The sequence below is a fragment of the Lactuca virosa genome, chromosome 1 (genome assembly GCF_052849685.1).
Source record: "Lactuca virosa cultivar CGN04683 chromosome 1, Lactuca_virosa_CGN04683_v6, whole genome shotgun sequence".
Lineage (NCBI taxonomy): Eukaryota > Viridiplantae > Streptophyta > Magnoliopsida > Asterales > Asteraceae > Lactuca > Lactuca virosa.
The window spans coordinates 255,804,161-255,825,462 of record NC_136426.1 but is presented as its reverse complement, the minus strand read 5'-3'; the positions used below and the strand labels follow the sequence as shown (position 1 = coordinate 255,825,462).

The following is a 21,302-nucleotide window of genomic DNA, read 5'->3' as shown; positions in this document are numbered from 1 at the left end:
TGATTCACATATATCAAATGAATCAAACTCATTTGCCTTTAAAAATTCCATGCTTTGAAGTTGGTATATGTATTTCTTATTTATATTGGCATGATGATTATGACATAGATAAGTTCCAATCAAATATCATTTGATTATATATGTGTTATGATCAGAACTATTAATTTAATGAAAGATTATAGATTTACTTCATAAATAACATTATAAGAAAATATTCTTTAACGCAGAATACATCATTTCAGAACATGAATGTGAACATCCATTAAACGATAAGTAAATATGGATTTATTCATAAATTACAATTGTTACATGTCCCTATAAGAATAGGTACAAAACATCTATTGTTTAAATAAAGACTATAACAACACTTGTTATATCTTCAGCACGAAATGTCATTCGTTTGTAATCAGTTGATTATTTCTTCCAATAATCAGCACATAATATCAATTATTAGTATCACTTGAAGTATAACATACTCAAGTGAATGATGGAAAAATAAATAATTCTATCATATAGATATCTGAAGTCTTGTCTAAGTCATACTTTTTCAGCTCGATGAGATGAGAGGATCAATTCCTCCTTTAGTGTCCAGTTTCTTCCACAATAGAAACAACACTAATCGCTTGGTCCTTTCTTGACTTATGGGTTTATGTTGTATTTCCCTTAACTGAACTATAAGTCTATATGAGTGCATAATGTCTTAGACTTCCTTTTATTCAATGCTTGAACAAACTTGAAGTGCTTTCTAGTGTTCTGATTGAATATCTGCTTTACTTGATGAGACATCTGATATGTTTCATAATTATCCAAGACTTTCAGCAAGTCATGGTTAATCACTCCAGTATGATGTGACACATCAACATCATTACAATAATACTTCCATCAAAGTATCATGATCAGACTAATTGGTTGCAGAGATTATTCAGGTATGAGATCTTTTAGTATATATAATTTCTATTTATCTTAAAGGTAGAACCTCAAGATATTATACCAGTTATGGAAATTATAACCATCAAATGTTACTGCCTCTTGAAACTCAACAAGAGAGAGGTTTTGCAGGGCGTAAGAATATTAACAGTTATCAACAGAATTCAACATAGTTTCATTTAGTATTTTCAATATTTAGTCTTTAAAAGTTAATACCTTTTATTGTTTCTTAAAAAATTAATTTATTAAAGTCTAGGATCTAAGTAACGAAACAAGTAAATGGTTAGGTGACCTTTATCCCATAAAGTTAGTCAAACTCGGTAGGTAGCGATTACCAACTGCATACAATATGTAACTCCTAGATTATGGGATCCTAAACAACTATTGCTTAGCTTGGCATGTTTATCCCATATATGCCTCGTACCTCCATTGCTTCGGTGGCCTTTATCACATAATATTCCGATCAATTTATCCTATTTGAAACAACATGTAGCATTGTAACTAACCAGTAACAAGGTGGCCCTTTAAAAACCAGAAACTACAAAACTACCCCGAACATCAAAATCCAATCCTAGTGACCAGGTGACCCCATGACACTAAAACCCTCAAATGATAACGAGTGTTCTTCAAAAGGACGGCAGTGACTTGCATTTTTGGAAAAGGTTTTATATATGTTTTATAATTATAGTTTATAAAAACATAGTCTCATGAATATTGTATGCATCCAATAATTCATGTACCCTTTTGTAAAATTCATATCACTTGTTATGAGGTTCTTTTGGTTCCAAATAAAACTTCATTTTATTTGCCATTAACCGTGATCAATTATAAAATAAAATCTGGTATTTTAAAATTTAGTCGTAGATCGGTTTTAAGAGTCGGAAGTGGTCTTAATAAAACTTTATTTTATACTTAAGACTTGGAGTTTTGGATGAGTTATAAAATCACTATTTTAAATCTCCTTTTAACAATAAAAAAAAAACTTATGACTTCATGAATTTGTAGAATAAACTCATTTTATTTTATAAAATCAATTTTATGCATCTTATGATAAAAGTCGTATTTTGATAAACCAAAACTTGGGTGATGATACTTATGTTTTAAATCTCATTTAGCATTAATAAAACATAATATAAACATGTTGCGTTATGTTTAAAACACCAATATCATATATTAAGTTTCGACGCAAAAAATAATCACTAATTTTATTATTTGCCGTTATAACGCTATAAACCGATTTTAGTCTTTTTAATAAAAACTCCTTATTTATTATAAAAACATGACGTTTATATAATGTTTAAACATATTTTAAACCATTTCAAGTATTTTAAAGTTGGGTATTTATAAGTTTTTTAATAAAACTATTTTCAACAAAAATTGAGTTTTAACCGGTAAACTGGTAATCGGTAACCGGTAAAACATTTTTATAAATATCCTTTTATAAACATCTTATGTTATATTTTAAATATTTTTTACTCAAACTCCAAGTGATATTATCTTATGAAAAATGTTATTTGACATGTAAAAACCATTTTTATACATAAAACATAACATACATTTAACATAAAATAAGCATCACATGCATGCATTATAATGTGTATAAACCAAGCCATGTCTAGTAATAATTTTTTGAGCCATCATAAGAATTATTAAGTCTTTCCTACAGGACTTAAGGGACACTTCAAAAGGACTTCAAGCTCCCACTTACCAAGTCAACTTTTGCTTGCAAAAGGACTTCAAATCTTCATGTTGTGAATGTTGCAACACTTAAACCATTAAGACTATAATTAAGCCCAAAACCAAAAGTAGAAGCTTATGGTTTGGATTTTGGTCTTAAATGATTAAGTCATCTTCAAGGAGCTCATTTCTTCATCTTGTTACATTTAAAATAAATACAACTAGTCTAACTAATTTATTACAACAAATCAACAAATGAAAAAAAATACATTTATTTATTACATCTTATCAGTGTTGCAGAAATCGGCCTTGGCGGCCGATTAATCGGTGATTAATCGCTCGCCGGCCTTGAACCGATTACGATTAGGGTGCTTGGCGGAAATTGGTCAAAATCGGTCAAACTCGGGCTTGGTGGTCATTGGCGGTCTCGACGGTCATAGGCGGGAAATATTTAAAAAATTCAAAAATTTTATTTTTCAAACATTAGACCAAATTTTAAATTTTCAAAATTTTAAGTTTTCAAAATTTAAGATATTATACTAAAATATTCAAAATTACAAAATTTTAAAATTTTAAAATTTTAAATTTTCAAATACTTAATTTTTTTTAGGAAATATTAACTTTTACAATAATTTTATTAATAATTTAGGGTCCCCGATTAATCTCCTATTAATCTCTGCCTAGTCTGATTAATCGTTTATCGCCAGTCGACCGCCGAGCTACCGTCGAGCGATTTTTACAACCTTGCATCTTATGAATAAATAAATATCAACCAATCACAACACAAATGTCCAAATGGCTTGTTTATACACAACAACATATCAAATATTATAACAAACAACTTTTCGTTTTTTCTAAGGCAACTTTTATATAACCAAAATGCATGAAAAATGGTTATATATATAAATAAACAATCTTAACCAAGAAGTTGCCAAAGAAGATAAATATGGATTTTTCTTAACCAAAAGAAATTCATGCTTGTTTTCCAAAAACCAAAGATTATCAGACATAAAAAATCATTCTAACATATAAAAGATGACTCTGATATCTCTGTTGGGTTTTGATACGAAATATAAGTTTGTTTTTCATAAAAACTGGGAACGAAAGACTTTAAAAATAACAAGTTTATTTTTAGTTCATAACAAAACCAAACCATCATGGATCCATTTATAAAAGTTATCTCTAAAACATCATATGGTTGTTTTTGTTTCATTCTAACCTTTATAAATGGATCAATGATGGTTTCGTTTTTTTATGAACTAAAAATAAACTTGTTATTTTTAAAGTCTTCCATTGACGTTTTTATGAAAAACAAACTTATATTTCATATCAAAACCCAACATGATCTAAGTCAGATGTTGTTAGTGTAAAAGGTGTAAATAGAGACGATACGTGGGAATGGGAGATTAGTTCTGATGGCTCTTTCTCGGTTTGTAGCACTTAGAATTGTACAGATGTTGCCACTCTTTCAGTGGGTCAAGTGGGTCACCATTAAAATTAATGTTTTTGTGTGGGATGTTTTGTTGGACAGTATCCCCATACGGAAAAACCTTGTTGATATGGATCTTGATCTTCCTTCGGTGTTATGTTTGGTTTGCTCGCAACATGTGAAGATTCTTGTCATGTGATTATTTTTTGTGATGTGGCTAGGTTGTGGGATAAGGTGATAAAGTGGTTAGAATTACCGTTCCCTTTTTTTCTAATGTGGAGGAGGTATTTCATTGGGTGGATATTGTCATGATGAATACAAGGAAATTAAAAGGAAGCTTTTGGATAGGATAAATTTTACTACTATTTGGGTTATATGGAGGAATTACAATGAGGTTCTTTTCAGATCGGAGGTGAAGGATGTCACACGGCCAACAGTGAAAGGGCCAAGATGTTCGGGAAGAGTATCCGTTGTTCCAGCAAGGCAGCAAGATTACGTGATGGATAAAGTCTAGCGACTTTGGTTGCAGATCAGATTGGTTGGGATTTAAAGTAGTATTTAGTTTGTTTGGTTTTATTTGCATATTAGCATTACTTTCGTATTAATAGGCTTTGTTTTAGGATTTGATAAACTTAATTTACAAATATTTAAGTGTGAATGAAATCACCAATCAACAGATTGGGTTTATCTATTCTTCTTCTCTTCTGTTGCTGGAGTTAGTGTTCACTCGAAGAACACAGGAGGGTACCTAGTTGATTGTATCAATTGGTGCTTTCCTTGCCAATGGACGAAACCACCATCCGTCTGTTGCTGAAAGAACAAGCCGATTCTTTTACGCAGCAAATCAACCTCTTGACCCAGGAATTACAGAACACTCGCACCCTTGCATTGACAGGTAATCACCATGGAGGTGAACAAGATGGGATCCCCCGATCTATGCGCCTTGACATCCCCAAGTTTAGGGGTTCTGACCCAGAAAGTTGGATCTTTGCCATTAATGAGTATTTTACTCTTCATGCAACCACCAACGAACAACGCCTCCGCATCATCGGCTTTAATTTAGAAGGTGACGCATCCGAGTGGTTCCGATGGATGACTCGTAACAACCTCATCACAACATGGGATGAATTCATCGAAAGTGTACGAAATCGCTTTGGACCGTCAAAGTATGAAGACCCACAAGGAGCGCTTTCCAAGCTCCTTCAAACCGAAACAGTAGCACACTATCAGGGAGAATTTGAAAAACTTATGAATCGAGTCACTGTCGTTTCTGAAACCCTACTCATCTCGTTTTACATATCGGGCCTAAAGCCTGCTATCCAACGAGAATTATTGATATCCAGACCATCTACTTTAGGTGATGCTTTCGCCTTATCCCGAATTACTGAGGCTCGTTTTAGCGATGCATGGGCCACTTCCACACCAGCTAAGCCCAGTGCGCCCTCTAACACAACTGGGGCCAAACAGCAGGTCTCACATGCACAATCCATTTCACTAAAAGGTGAACCGACCCGACAAGCATTGTTACCGTCCCCAGCCTCACAACCAATTGGAAGTACGCCTAAACCACTTCCGATTAAGTGGATTTCAGCTGCTGAAAGACAAGAACGTATGAACTTAGGGCTATGCTTCAATTGTGATAAAAAGTGGGCAAAGGGGCATAAATGTCCTGGGAAATTTATGTTGATGATGTCATCAGAAGAAGATCATTTGGATACGAGGCAGAAGGACACAACGACGGCTCCAGATGACTCAATTGAGACCGGTGACGTTTCATGTTTAAACTCGTTGGTTGGACATGGTAGCCCTCGTTCCCTTCAATTGTGGGGCACGATTTCATCCACTGAGGTACATGTATTGATTGATAATGGCAGCACCCATAATTTTGTACAACCCTTATTCATTGAGCGACTGAAATTACCGATTACACCCACCAAACCATTTAAAGTGTACATTGGAAGTGGGGAAACGTTGCTTTGTGATCACGTGTGTGCCAAGGTCAATCTCAAGCTGCAAGGATTGATTTTTAATGTTGATTTATTTGTTCTCCCTATGAAAGGAGCTGAGGTGGTATTGGGAATCCAGTGGCTACAGAAATTGGGCAAAGTGACCCACGATTATGCTCACCAGACTATGGAGTTTTCGGTCAACAACAAGAAGCATGTGTTAACAGGTGATGATGCATTACGGTTTAAGAAAATTGGGTTTCATCATATGCAAGCCTTGTTCGACACTGATGACATCTACGGTGTGTACGAGGTCCACAAACTACTACATGACCAAGCAAAAGGCGATCCTACTACCTCCGAGACAGCCACACCGATTCCCCCGGAAATCGAGGCACTTTTGGTGCGGTATCAATCACTCTTCACGGAACCGACTAGCCTACCACCGCATCGAGTAATTGATCACCGAATTCATTTATTTCCAAATACCAAGCCTGTTAATGTCCGTCCCTACCGCTACCCTCATTATCAAAAAGGAGAAATGAAGAAGTTAGTCAAGGAGATGTTAGACCAAGGCATTATTCGCTTTAGTCATAGCCCTTTTTCATCCCCAGTTTTGTTGGTTAAAAAAAGATGGCAATTACCGTTTTTGTGTTGACTATCGGGCATTAAATGCTGTGACTGTTAAAGACAAGTTTCCCATACCTACAACTGATGAGATGTTTGATGAATTGGGTGGAGCAACGGTGTTTACTAAACTCGATTTGCGAGCCGGATACCACCAGATCCGTGTTCATGACAGGGATATCTACAAAACAGCATTCCGAACACATGATGGACATTACGAGTTTCTCGTGATGCCATTTGGGCTTACAAACGCACCCTCCACCTTTCAAGCCACCATGAATCGTATTTTTTCTCCTTATTTGTGCAAGTTCGTTATAGTTTTTTTTGATGACATATTAGTTTATAGCTCAACTCTCACAGCTCATGTTGAGCACTTGCAGTATGTGTTCAACTGTTTACAGGAATATCATTTTTATGTGAAAAAGATCCAAATGTGTTTTTGGGGCCGCCTCGCTTGAGTATCTCGGGCATATTATTTCGGGTCAAGGAGTGGAAATGGACCCTAAGAAGGTGGAAGCTGTCACGGCATGGCCGGTTCCTAAAACTCAAAAACAGGTGCGAAGTGTTTTAGGACTCGCGGGTTACTACCGGCGTTTCATTCAAGGGTATGCATCCATAGCTGCTCCTTTGTATGATTTGCTCCAAAAAGATGGTTTTCGATGGGCGGAACGTGAGCAAAAGGCTTTCGAAGACTTGAAACACCAGTTGTCTGTAGCACCAATCCTTAGCTTGCCAGATTTTGAGGAGGTTTTTGTTGTCGAGACCGATGCATTCGGTGATGGTATTAGAGCTGTCCTGTTACAAAAGGGCCGCCCTATTTGTTTTTTTAGTCGAAAATTAGGTGCGCGAATGAAGCGGGCAACTACTTATCAACAAGAGTTGTATGCCATTGTCGAAGCGGTATACAAGTGGCGACAATATATGATTGGGCACCGGTTCTTAATACGTACTGACCATACGAGTATTAAGGAATTGATGCAGCATGTAATCCAAACGCCGGTTCAACAACAATATGTCCGCAAATTAATGGGGTTCAATTTTGATATTAAATACAAACCAGGCGTCACTAACATTGTAGCTGATGCTTTGTCTCGCGTGCATAGCGAGGATGATCCTGAGATAGCAACATTCATGTCCATTACCCAACCTATTAGTGGGTTGTTGGAGAATCTTAAGGACGAACACCGTAGTCTTGAGGAGGTGTCGGTTTTGATTAGACGACTGCAACGCGGAGAAGTTATAGAGGGGTTTCGAGTTCAAGACGGGTTGCTCCTTTTTCAGGACCGTTACTATATTGGTCTCCAATCCAAACTTAAACTTCCACTACTCAAGGAGTTCCATGAGACAAAGAGTGATGGTCACTGTGGTACCAAGAAGATGATGGTAGGGTTATCCGCTATGTTCTATTGGAAGGGAATGAGGAAGATGGTGGAGGATTTTGTGAAAAGTTGTTTAGTCTGTCAACAGACAAAGTATTCCACTCAGGCTCCTGGTGGATTACTTCAGCCCTTGCCGATTCCTGAGGCGGTATGGGAGGATGTATCTATGGATTTTATCACTGGGTTGCCCATGTCAAAGGGAGTCACGGTGATTTTTGTGGTGGTCGATAGGCTCACTAAGTATGCCCATTTTGGTGTACTGCCCACTCGTTACAATGCTCATCGCGTGGCTGAGTTGTTCATGGATATTGTTATCAAACATCACAGGTTTCCAAAGACGGTGGTGTTAGATCGGGATGCCATCTTTGTTAGTCAATTCTGGAGTAGTTTGTTCAAACTAAGCGGTACTCAATTGCAATATAGTACCACCTACCACCCGCAAATGGATGGGCAAACAGAGGTGGTTAATCGAGGATTGGAGCAGTATTTGCGAGCAATGGTATTGGAGCAACCGCAACAGTGGTCAACATACTTGGGCTGGGCTGAATTTTGTTATAATTCTAGCTATCATAGTAGCATCTGCATGTCACCGTATCAAGCTTTATATGGAAAATTACCTCCTTCTCTTATTCCCTATCCACCTGGAAAGTCTAAATTGGCAGCCATCGATGATATGTTGCGGGAACGAGACTTGTTGATTCGTCAGCTCAAAGAAAATTTGGCAGTCGCCAGAAATCGAATGGAGACCAATGCTAATCAGAAAAGGCATGAGGTTGAATTTTCGGTGGGAGACAAGGTGTTGGTCAGGTTGCGTCCTTACCGGCAGATTTCAGTTGCTAATCGGCTCTCTAATAAGTTGTCCAAGCGTTTTTATGGTCCTTTTGAGGTGGACGAACGCATTGGTAAGGTGGCGTATCGGTTACATTTACCTGAGGCAAGTAAAATTCATCCGGTGTTTCATGTGTCGGTGTTGAAACGGTATAGAGGAAATGTAGAGGCTGGAGGAGTTCATGCCTTGCCGGTTGACTTTGAGGAGGGTAGTCCTGTCGAACGACCATTGTCCATCTATGGAGTCCGAAGCGTGTTATCTCGGGGAAAGCCGACTACTCAGGTTCTGGTACAGTAGACTAATAAGCTCACCGGATAATGCAAATTGGGAAGGCCTGCGTGAGTTCAAGCTAGTTTACCCTGATTATCACCTTGAGGACAAGGTGCTCTTTGAAGAAGAAGGGAATGTTACACGGCCAACAGTGGAAGGGCCAAGACGTTCGGGAAGAGTATCCGTTGTTCCAGCATGGCAGCAAGATTACGTGATGGATAAAGTCTAGCGACTTTGGTTGCAGATCAGATTGGTTGGGATTTAAAGTAGTATTTAGTTTGTTTGGTTTTGTTTGCAGATTAGCATTACTTTCGTATTAATAGGCATTGTTTTAGGATTTGATAAACTTAATTTACAAATATTTAAGTGTGAATGAAATCACCAATCAACAGATTGGGTTTATCTATTCTTCTTCTCTTCTGTTGCTGGAGTTAGTGTTCACTCGAAGAACACAGGAGGGTACCTAGTTGATTGTATCAAAGGATAGGAACAATTTATTTGAAAGTATCATTATTATTTCTTTTAATTGGTTTAATATTATAAATAGTAAAAACTGAATTACGTGGACTTTGTGGATACAAAACCCAATGCTCCATAACACTTTGTAATTTTTTTCTAGCTTATTGCTAGTAGTTTTATTTGAATTTTTTGTTGTTCAAAACAAAAAATATACTTGGTACGGTCAGGTGGAATTTTTTTTTAATCAACAATAGTTGTTACGATATACGATTTAAGTACAAATAAACTTGTACCGATAGTCCTAGTCTAGAAAATTTTGATACATTGTCGCGCATTCGTTTTACACCTCTCTTCCCCCAAAAAAAGTTAACATATAAGCTGCGAGAAGTTTCTTTTTATTGTGATCAATTATCAACCTGTTCATCTGTCAACATTTGTTAATAAACAACATAAATCAGATTTCAGAATGCAAGTTTCCAATAAGCATTATAGATGTTCATTGGACCATTATTGTTTCTCTTGCATTTGTAATAACAAAAAATCATACACAAATCAAATTTAAGCAAGAATATCCTTATAAGATTTGACCTAGCATACACATTTCAGCAAAAAAAAATAATAAAAAAAAAAAAACCACTAACAACAATCAAAACAAATTTCAGCAACCATAGAAAAAAAACTAATTTCAGCAACCATATAACCATACTAGAAACAAAATTCAACTAATAAGGAACGATAACAAAAGTGTTTGTTCAAATATGATTTTGACGTCAATAACAGGCTGTGAAAGGTGGCGTCGAGGCTAAAGGCTGGCGGCGAGGTAAGTAGGAAGCAACGGCAAGGTAAGCAGAAGGTCGCCGACGTCGACGTGGAGAAGAGATCTCTGAAGAAGAAGAGGAGGGTGGCGGTTTCTTGTGAAGAAAACATATGCGTTTTCTTAGGTAAAGGAGAGAGTTTTTTTTGTTTAAAAGTGAGTGACAAGAGATCAGAAGAAAAACATTAATGTTTGTACTAAAAAACGTTAATGTGAAGAAAAACAGTAATGTCTGTACTAAAAAACGCACATACCCTTAAAACAAAGGGTTCTGCAAGAGCATACATCAAGAAGAGGTTTTTCATTATGGGGCAATTACTAAACTAGCCAAATTAGGGAAGTTATTAGCAATTTTTAGCCAAAAATTAGTAAATGCCCAATTATAGCCCACGAAACCATAGGTTTCTAAAATCGTCTACTGTTTCGCCATATTGTCTACTGTTTCGTGTTTTGTATAATTTTTTTTTTCATTTGTAAGCTACGGTATCCCAAACCGTAGCCTGCGGTTTTGGGAGAAAATACGGTTTTTTTTAGTCTACTGTTTTTGGGGTTTCGTCTACTGTTTTGAGAAAAAACCTACGGTTTTAATTTTTTTTTTTTAATTTTTTTTTATAAAATGTAGAATTATTTTAACAATTATTTTGTTAAAAATTTTTAAGAATTCAAAACATTAGACTTTAAAAAAACGGATTGTTTTTGTGATATAGAGTATTAAAAAAATTGTTTATAAGATGTAGAATTATTTTAACAATTATATTGTTTATAAAATGTAGAGTTGTTTTTTCACAATTATTTTGTTAAAAAATATTTTTTGTAAAATATAAAAACTTGTTTTGCTAAACTTTACTACTTTTTTGTCAGAGTGGACTACTGTTTTGTAAAACTTGACTACTTTTTTGTCAGAGTGGACTACTGTTTTGTTAAACTTGACTACTTTTTTGTCAGAGTGGATTACTATTTTGAACCTACCCTATATATATTAACTATTTCATATTTTTGAAATTATTTCGTATTTTGAAAACTGCACTTCTCTCTAGTTTCTTTATTCTCAAAATTAACATAATGAGTTGCAATGAGTATTTCGTATTGCTCATTACGGATGGAAGATGGGAGTTTGTTAATTCCCAATTATCATATGTTTGGCCACTCGAATACAATCCGAGAATGTTTTATTTTGGTGTTGAATTTTACGAGATCACCACGTAAACCGAATTTGTTCATTTAGTCAAGTGCAAGATGGGTATTCCCGAAGAATCAAAAGTCAGTCTGGCTTATCAACATCCATAAAAACTCTATTATTGTGGTATTGTTGATGATCGTGATATTAGAAAGCTGATCAAGTTAATAAATACCGTTGGAGATAAATCTGTGTCTGTCTATGTGGTGGTTGAAGAAGGCGTATCGCGTAACGAAGTGGATGATAGAGGAAAGGCATCTGCAGCTAATTTATCAAGTGGAAAAGGGAGCAACAACCCAATAGGTAATTTTAAAATTCCAAGTAAAAGTCAATATCATAGTGTCGCTGAAAATGTAAATGTAGTGCATGTAGTGCCAAAATCGATTATGTATGTTACACCGGAGAATTATAAGTATATCGGTGATAATGATGTTGGTACATATGTTAATGATGTTGGTGTAAATCATTACTTTGACCAAAAAAAAGCACTAGATGTGGTGGATAAGGTTGGAAATGAATCTGCAAAACAAGAAGTTCCATTTTTGCATGATGGTGAACTAAAAGGATATGGCGAGTTTGCGGATTGTGACAAGTTGGATATATCCGGCCTAGAGAGTGATTCTAACGGAGAAGAATTTGATGACGAACCTAAGCTTATTTATTCAGATACAATGTTTCATGGTATGCCCCCATTGCCTTCGTGTCCTGTAAATGATGATGTGAACAATCCATGTCAGAGGGTGGATATAAATGAAGAGATTAAGGTTCTAGACATTTTTGATGACAAAGAGTTGCTCAAGCTTGCAATTGGAAGACAATGCATGGAACAAGGTAAGCAGTATAAGACTACCAGATCGAGAAAAGAGAGGTTCGAGGTGGTTTGTTTGGTAGAAAATTGTTCTTGGATGGTTAGGGCAAGGGGAATAAAATCGACTACTGCTTTCCAAGTCACAAAAGTTGTTGACCAACACACTTGTTGTGCAACAAACTTGGAGTCTAATCATCGACAATGAAAGAAAAAGGTACTCGGGCACTTTATCGCTGAAGTATTGGCCGGAGATTATAATAGAGTTTATCGGGGTAATGAAATTGTGAGGGACATCAATTCGAAATTTCCAATCAATATCTCATACCAACAGGCATGGCGGGCAAAACAATATGCGTTGTTGATGTTAAGAGGTACCAAAGAGGATTCATTCACCAAACTACCAGCGTATCTGCACAACTTGGTGAAGCACAATCCAGGAACTGTTACTTAGATAAGAACAGACGATGATGATCGGTTTGAGTTCGTGTTTATCGCGCTGGGTTGCTCGGTAAGCAGTGATAATTTTTATAAAAAATATAACATATGAATCCTAATTGGTATTTGTTAATACAATCAAAAATAATTGTAGGTACGAGCGTTCATAAAATATTGTAGGCCGACCCTAATAATTGATGGTGGTCACCTAAAGGGTGAATTCAAAGGTACAATGTTGCTCGCAGTGACAATGGACGGTCAAAACCAAATCATGCCTGTTGCTTATGCCATATGCAAAAGTGAATGTACCGAGACGTGGTCCTGGTTCCTTCGAAAACTACGTGAATGTATAGGCAACCTGGAAGACCTTACAATCATATCTGATAGTGCTCCATCCATAGCGATGACAATTGCAAATATATTTCCTCACGCCCATCATGGAATATGTGGTATCCATTTGTATTTCAACACTTCAGCAAAATTTGGAAGCAGCGATACAATACACGCATTATATTGGGAGACATACAAAGCGTATACTATTAAACGATTCGATAATGGGATGAAAAAAATAAAAAATGTAAATAATCGTGTATGGGAATACCTAAAAAACATCAATCCAGAAAGATGAGCCAGGGCACATTTTCCTGGGAATCGGTATTTTCTTATGACATCAAATAGTGCGGAGTCGATAAATTCAATGTCAAGATTTGCAAGAAAGATGCTAATATTGATGTTGATTAAGTATTTTCGTGCAACAATGCAACAATGGAGTTTTCAGAAATGTAATGTTGCAAGTACTAGTATTTTATATATAATAGTACTTCAAATGTTATTTTTACTACTCTTATGATATTATGAAATTATGTCTATTTTTTTAGCTGAAACAAAAATAACACTCACCCCATGGGCTGAAACGATTATACAAGCTAATAAGAATGCTTGTAATAAGTGGATGGTGTACCCTATCTCAAATAGCATATTTGAAGTGAAAAGCTCTACTCACAAAAGTGTCATTGTTGATTTCCAACAAAGAACCTGTACATGTAGGCGGTGGCAAATAGATGGCTTACCTTGTGGCCATGTCATAAAAGTGCTAACAATGAGCCGTTATGAAGATTGTTCGGAATTTGCTTTAAAAGCTTACTTTACAGAGACACTGAGGAAAACTTACGAGGAGTCTATGAACCCCTTACCAAGTCCATCTGAGTGGGAGATCCCGGATGATTTGATGACCGTGAAGCCACCCATAATGGAGAGACGTTAGCCGGGTAGGCCAAGAAACACTAGCCGTATTCCGTCGCAAGGTGAGCGTCCCATACGACAAGAATGTTCTACATGCGGTCAATTTGGACACACAAGGAACGATTGTAAGGGTAGGGGATCGGGGAGCGGATCTGGGGGGAGGAAAAAATCTACACAAAAGGGCATAATGACTGATGAATTTGCATCCGGAAGCGAGTCACAGAACGAAAGTGGGTACCCTACTTTTGATTTGAACAGCACATTTGATTTAAATTGTCCTTAGATTAATGTAGGAAAGTAATGAATTCCCGTATTTGTAATTTGTATTGCTTGTATTAAACTGCACTTCTGAGATTATTAATTAAATCTACTTTATTCCATGAAAAATAAAACACAAACATAAAACATTATTAGAAAAGAGATACACCCGTACGAAACATTACATAAGACATTTCACATAAAAATGTCTTCTACATGAAATATTTGTTATTTTTAACTAGAATCCATGCATCCTCATACTCGAAGTCACTTCCCTCGTGCTCCAAAATGTAATGATCTTTAACCATTTCCAAAAGATCTTCGTCGTTGTTTGGATAACGATACATGTTTTTAAGATGATGATACCATCGATTGAACCATGTGATTTTTTCCTTTAAATTCATCCACTTACCAACAATATCTTCTTGTGTTCGGTGTTTTCCTTCTCCCAACGAGAGGTTAAACATAGCTGTTATACGGGTCCATTCATCACCTTCAAAGCAATCATGGTTAACCATGGTTACATCATCGTAAATGTTCATCCAACATCGTGTTACCACCATTACCTCTCTTATCGTCCATGGATGTGGAGTATTCGACGGAGCAGCTGCGTTGGACGAAGTTGCTTCATTGGAGGCCATTTTTTTAATTTGTTTGTTAGTTTGTTTTAATTTTATAGTACTTAAATAAGAAAAAATACTGGCATACAATTAGGTGGATTCCCATAAGTAATGTTTGATACTGTTTGAAACGACAAGTATACTGTTCGAAAAGACAATACATTATGCAGGCTACGTAGCAGTAGTCAAAGTCTATGAAACCGTAGACAAATAATGTGAAATAGTAGTCCAATTGGTTTGTTACATGGAGATACTGTTTGAAACGACAAATATTCGAAAAGACAAGTTCCATTTTTGCAGGCTACAAAGCAGTAGTCAAAGTCTATGAAACCGTAGACAAATAATGTGAAATAGTAGTCCAATTATCAGATACCTTACACGGATACTGTTTGAAACGACAAATATATTGTTCGAAAAGACAATACATTTTGCAGGCTACGAAGCAGTAGTCAAAGTCTATGAAACCGTAGTCATATAATGTCAAAGAGTATCCAATTGTCAGATACCTTACACAGAGATACTGTTTGAAGCGACAAATATACTGTTCGAAAAGACAATACATTATGGACCTTGCATTTACAGCTCCTATTTACATATGTGTCCGCATGTGGTAATGGCCTTACCTCCACAACCTTAGGCAAACTAAGTAATTGGTAATTGTCTCTTACAAGTGATTCGAAATGAGTTTCTCTGACAGTGACCATGAAGAAAGTTTTAACAACTTGCCTGTTTACCTTTATAACCTAAGGCAAACCAACCCGCATACTCACACTCACATCAAAATGGATTTGATGGATTGTTTCCAATCTTGTTTTCTGGCTATTGGATGGGTGGTATATATCTTTTCCAAATTTCTTTTGTTGCTTTACATTTGTTAATATTGGTACATTTAAACTAATTGCTTGCATATCTTAAAAACTACAGGTCCATGCATTCGTAAATTGTTTCTTGCCTGTCCTCTACATAGGTAGTGTCCGTCTTAGAGGGGACTACCTAAAAATAATGTTTGTAGCGGTTTCTAAAGATGGGAACAATCTGACTATCCCTATAGCATTTGTTATGGCAGTTGAAAATAATGTGGTAACTTGTACGTGGTTCCTAATGAGGTTAAAAGAATGTCTCGGGGAGGGTAAGGAAGTAGCGTTCATATCCAATATGTACGATGTTGTTCGCTCTTGCGTAGATAATGTTTTCACTGATTCTTATCATGGTTACACTTGTAAGAGCATCCACAAATATTTACGCACAAGAGTAGGCTCTGGAAGATCAATGGAAACTTTGATCTGGATAACATTAAAATCGTACACTATGGAGACTTTTGAACAAAATTTTTCTAGGCTACACATTGATGCTCGTGAAGTGCTTACTAATATCGATTATCCGAAATGGGCAAGAGCCTATTTCCCTAACATCCGTTCGAATGTACTCAACATGGAAGTTCCTCAATATTTTGCAGTAGTATCGCTCAATCATCGTAATGTACCGATAATAGCGCTTATCGAGGGAATTCGTGGGTACATGCAAAATACATTTGTTGAACGAAGTATAATGGCAGGTATATTTTCGGGTGCAATATAAAAGAATTAAATAGGTTGTACAACAACCTTTTCTAACCATATTTATTTTTCAGGGAGTTTGACTGGTGTACTAACACTGTATGCTCAACTGGTGGTTCAAAGAAGGATGCAAAAGTCTGTTCGTTGGCAAGCAAGACAGATCCCCCAACATATCTCGTCTCACATGCCGACATATGTGTATGAAGTATTTGATTTTAAAACAACTTGTGTTGTAGACCTTAACGGTCGTACTTGTTCATGTGGAAAATGGAGCGGTCTCGGTATAGCATGTGGTCATGCCATCGCAGCAGCACGTGATTCAAACATGCATGAAATTGTTAATTTGGTTCAAGTATATTACCATGCTGATGTATTTCAGCTCGTCTACCAGACACAAACCGTTCACCCACTTCCCCCACCATCTTAATGGGAAATACCAGACCCTTTGATGGCTGTTTTATTATCGATGTAAAATTTATTCCCTTTAAATATTGATGCATGTAATATATTTGTCGTTGACTATGTAATATATTTTTAATATATTAGGTTTGTAATATATTTTTAATATATTAGGTTTGTAATATATTTGATATTGTGTTTGTAATATATTTGAAATATATTATGTTTGTAATGTATTTGCCATTGTCTTTGTAATATATTTTCCATTTGTTCGTACTGTTAAAAACCACGTAAAATAACATAAGTTGCCATTTTTAACTTACGATAAAATTATGTTTTTTAGTTTGATTTTCATGTTTTATATGTTGGTTACATTGTTTTTACATAGTTCTTCGTCTAAAAATATCCGGATTTCAAATATGATATCGTTATATCATTGGTTTTACCCTCCAAAGTATGCTTCGTGCTGTTAAAAACGACAGAAAATAACATAAGTTGCTATTTTTAGCTTACAATAAAATAACATAAGTTCCTACATAATAAACACAACAAAATTAAATTGGTTTCCACAGATTAGGAAACTGTTTGGGATACAAATTTTGTTCACGATCGATAAAATCCCCTCTAATTCTAACAACATCTGTTAGACGGTCCCGTTCAGCTTGAAGCATATTAAACTCCCTATTTGCCTCTCTAATCCATTTCTTAGCCTCTTTGATTTTTTTTTTGTAGTTTCAGCAATCCATTTTTCTTTTTCAATTACTTGATCTGCTACGTCGTTTGCACGTTGGTTGAGTGTGCGACTGATTTGAGAGTCCCTTTCGTTGGCTTCTTCAACTGCCTTCATAGCTTGGAAAATGTCGTCAGGCATGTTATCTGGGAGTGGGAAATCTGGGCCTTCCGGAATTGGGTTGTTATCGGAACAAACATAACAATCTTCTTCTTCACAATGCCAAACACCGAACTTAGATGAATTCATTCTAAATTTTTGAATGTTGTAATGTATCACGTTTAAGATGTATATTAGTTGCATATTAATAGGGTGAGACCAACATAGAAGTAATGTTTGAAAGGACAATTTTACTGTTCAAAATGACAAAACATTATTCACTCTAGAAAGTTGTAGTCAAAATTTTGGAAACCATTGTGAAATAATGTGAAGTAGTAGTCAAATTGTAGTATAACTTACATAAATATATTGTTTTAATTTTACTGTTAGTATATATTGTAGATGATATTTGAAACGATTAAAGATGAGTAAATGTTGCAATGTAATTTCTTTGAATTTTACCACCTAATGTTTAGTAAATACTTTTTGATTCATACCACCTAATGTAATATAAACAGTATGGTTTTGTAAAATGGAAATGTTCATTACCAAAATCTCATGTTATTCCACATCGAATATTATAAGCTTGCATCATTTATTAAAACCACAATCTGAGGTTACTCCACATCGATTTAAATAGAAAACTATTAGCAAATAATAGTAAATAGGACTACATAGGGATTAAAATGACCATCAACGGCTCTGGTATTTCCCATTCTGATGCAGGGGGAACAACGTTCACATTTCTAGTCTGGTATGCAGTTCGAAACACATCAGCAAGATAATATATTTGAACCATATCGATTAATTCCGTGTTTTTTGTATAACGTGCTGCAGCAATAGCATGACTACATGTTATACCCACACTCGCCATTTCCCACAAGAACATGTGTGTCGATTAAGATCTACAACACACGTTATTTGTAGATCAAATACTTGGAAAATATCAGAGGGGAACGGAGACGGGATCTCAGGTGGAATTTTAGTTGCTTTCCATTGTAGAGACTTTTGCATCCTCCTGTGAAGGACCATCTCTGCGTAAAGGGTGAATGTGGTGTTCAACATCCCTGAAAAGTAAAAGGATAGTCAATTATGGATATTTTAATGGTTTATAAAAACTTTCTAAATACCTCCCACGACACTGCGTTCTGCAAACGTCTGTTGGATGTACTGAACAATTGCATCAATTAGCGTTATTATCGGTACAATGTGTTGACTAACCGACAACATCAATAGGAATTATGGAATATTAATGTTTAGTACATTCCAACGTATATTCGGGAAATACGTCCGTGCCCATTTCATTTTTCCGATGTTGGCAAGAACCTCACGTGCAACATGACTTAACTTAGAAAATGATTTTTCAAAATCTTGCGTGGTATATGCTTTGCATGCACGGAAGAACAAGTAGTCTAAATTTGTGCTTTGACCAATTCTTAAGCTACAGTAAATCAAAACACTCTTAGACGAATAACCATGATAAGCCTCAGGGAATACCTGACCCACAAAAGAAGAAATGGTATCGTCCATATTGGTTATGAACGCAACTTCCCTACCCTCTCCGATAGCATCCTTCAACCTCATAAGGAACCAAGTGCAGGAGTTAACATTATTTGCCACCCCGATACCAAATGCTATTAGCGTAGTGTTGTTGTTTCCATCCATAGCAACTGCTACGAACATTGAATTAAGATATTCTCCTCGAATACGAACACTGCCTATGAAGATGACCGGAAGCATGCATCCAAAGAATATGTTGATCTATTTCATAGTTAGTACAACAAAATTATTAGTTTTCAAACTAATTTTAATCTTTTTAGCTCAAAAAATAAACAAATCGAAAGTACATTACCACACATCCAATAGCGACAAAACATAGTTCAAACCGATCCAAAACATCGGTTTTGATGAAAGTGTAACTATGGGGATTTGTACGATGAATGTTGTGGAGGTAAACAGGCAAGTTGGTAAAGCTTTCTTCATGGTCATTGTATGAGAAACTCATCTTTAGTGATAAGTCTTTCCATAAATGACTTCAAAAGCTATTAAAAGGAATAAAGTAGTAGTCAAATGCTAGTAAACAGTAGTCAATGGCTATAACACATTAGTGGTAGTCAAATGCTAGTAGATAGTAGTCAATGGTTGTAACATAGTAGTCAAATTACAATGATGTGTCCGAAATTCACTGTACGATAAGACTAGACATAAAATAGTAGTCAAATGCTAGTAGATAGTATTCAATTTAAATTACAAAATAAACATAACATTAATAATAAAGATAACATAAAAACTGAAAGGAAATTAGAATTACAAATAAACATAACATTAATAATAAAGATGACTTAACATATTAGTAACGTGCAAATGGTGGTAAGACGACCATATTTTCAACTGGTATTTCCCAATGCAGAAGGATTGGAATAGGATTAACCGCCTCAGCTTGGAATGCATTTCGATACATCGCAGAAGTCAACTTATAATTTACTAATTGTTGTATTTCTTCAACTGTAAGCCTTCTTAGCGATGCTATACCATGTTCACAGGGTATGCCGCATTTTTGCCATTTGCCGCAAGTACAAATACCACGTTCAACTTGTACCGTTTCTATGGTTAAATTTAAACTCACTTCAGATTTGTCACTACCAATTTGTGTAAACTCATAACCATTAGACTGGTTCATTCTTCTTTCAAGCACGTGTTGTGCATAAGGGGTAAGATGACCACGCATTCCCTCTGTGAAATTATTTGAGTGACAATCAGATAGGGGGTATATTAAGGTAAAAGTTAAATAACAAATATTTATTACCTCCAAATGCAGCTCGATAGTCGTACACTGTTTGTATCGACTGATGGACCACTTCAATGATTGACGTTATTGGTAACTCGTGCGTGTTTGTTGTTAGCCAATTCAATCCAATCGGAATGCTGATATATTTCACATTGAAACGAACTTTAGGAAAAAAGGCTCGAGCCCATTTTGCAATTGCAATATTTTCAAGCCAGCGAAGATCATTCCCATTAACCTCATTTGTTAATTTGTTCAAACAAACATAAAATTCAGACACACTATAAGTTTTGCATGTCTTCCAGAACAATTGTTCCTCAACGGTACTTCCTGTGGAAGCCCTAACTTTATCGGCTATATTTTTACAACAATAGCCATGATATGAATCTGGGTATACCCGCTGAATGGCGTAGTCTATGGAATCAGACATATGGCTTATGAAACCAACTTCAATAGTGTCACCTAAGCATTCTTTTAACCTTGTCATGAACCAAATCCAAGCCTCGTTACAGTCTATGCTTCCCAAAGCGAATGCTATGATCAGGGGTTCATGATTACCATCCAAAGCAAGAGCAACATACATTGTCGTTATGTTCGCCCCAATAAGGGGTACATGACCAACAAATATTGTTGGTATCATGGATGTGACAAAGGTAGTAATCTGTAAGAAACGATACCAACATAAGGCAAATATGAACTTGAAATATAAAAAATACTTACTGTATAGAAGGACATACCATGCATCCCAATGCGACAAAACAAAATTGAAACCGGTCTCTCATATCTTTCTTAATGATTGTGAAAGAGTTACGATTTGTTCTTTCAAGATTATGAAA

The 21,302-nt window shown here is 35.9% G+C and overlaps 4 protein-coding genes across 4 annotated transcripts; 3 read left to right on the top strand and 1 right to left on the bottom strand.

The window, feature by feature from the left end:
- Positions 1–4,816: 4,816 nt before the first annotated feature.
- Positions 4,817–6,637, top strand: LOC145129339 (uncharacterized). Its single transcript, XM_079064038.1, has one exon. It carries the CDS (start codon positions 4,817–4,819, stop codon positions 6,635–6,637), a length of 1,821 nt encoding a protein of 606 aa, XP_078920164.1.
- Positions 6,638–13,474: 6,837 nt separating this feature from the next.
- On the top strand, positions 13,475–14,041 carry LOC145129329 (uncharacterized). Its single transcript, XM_079064029.1, has 2 exons — positions 13,475–13,571; positions 13,656–14,041. The coding sequence occupies exons 1-2, from the start codon at positions 13,475–13,477 to the stop codon at positions 14,039–14,041; spliced, it is 483 nt and encodes a 160-aa protein (XP_078920155.1).
- A 1,536-nt stretch (positions 14,042–15,577) lies between these two features.
- LOC145129319 (uncharacterized) lies at positions 15,578–16,880 on the top strand. The gene is made up of 3 exons (XM_079064020.1): positions 15,578–15,730; positions 15,822–16,452; positions 16,528–16,880. Exons 1-3 carry the CDS (start codon positions 15,578–15,580, stop codon positions 16,878–16,880), a joined length of 1,137 nt encoding a protein of 378 aa, XP_078920146.1.
- A 3,151-nt stretch (positions 16,881–20,031) lies between these two features.
- LOC145129308 (uncharacterized) lies at positions 20,032–21,049 on the bottom strand. Its single transcript, XM_079064016.1, has 2 exons — positions 20,488–21,049; positions 20,032–20,414 (listed from the first exon to the last, which is right to left on the bottom strand). The coding sequence occupies exons 1-2, from the start codon at positions 21,047–21,049 to the stop codon at positions 20,032–20,034; spliced, it is 945 nt and encodes a 314-aa protein (XP_078920142.1).
- Between the last annotated feature and the right edge of the window lie 253 nt (positions 21,050–21,302).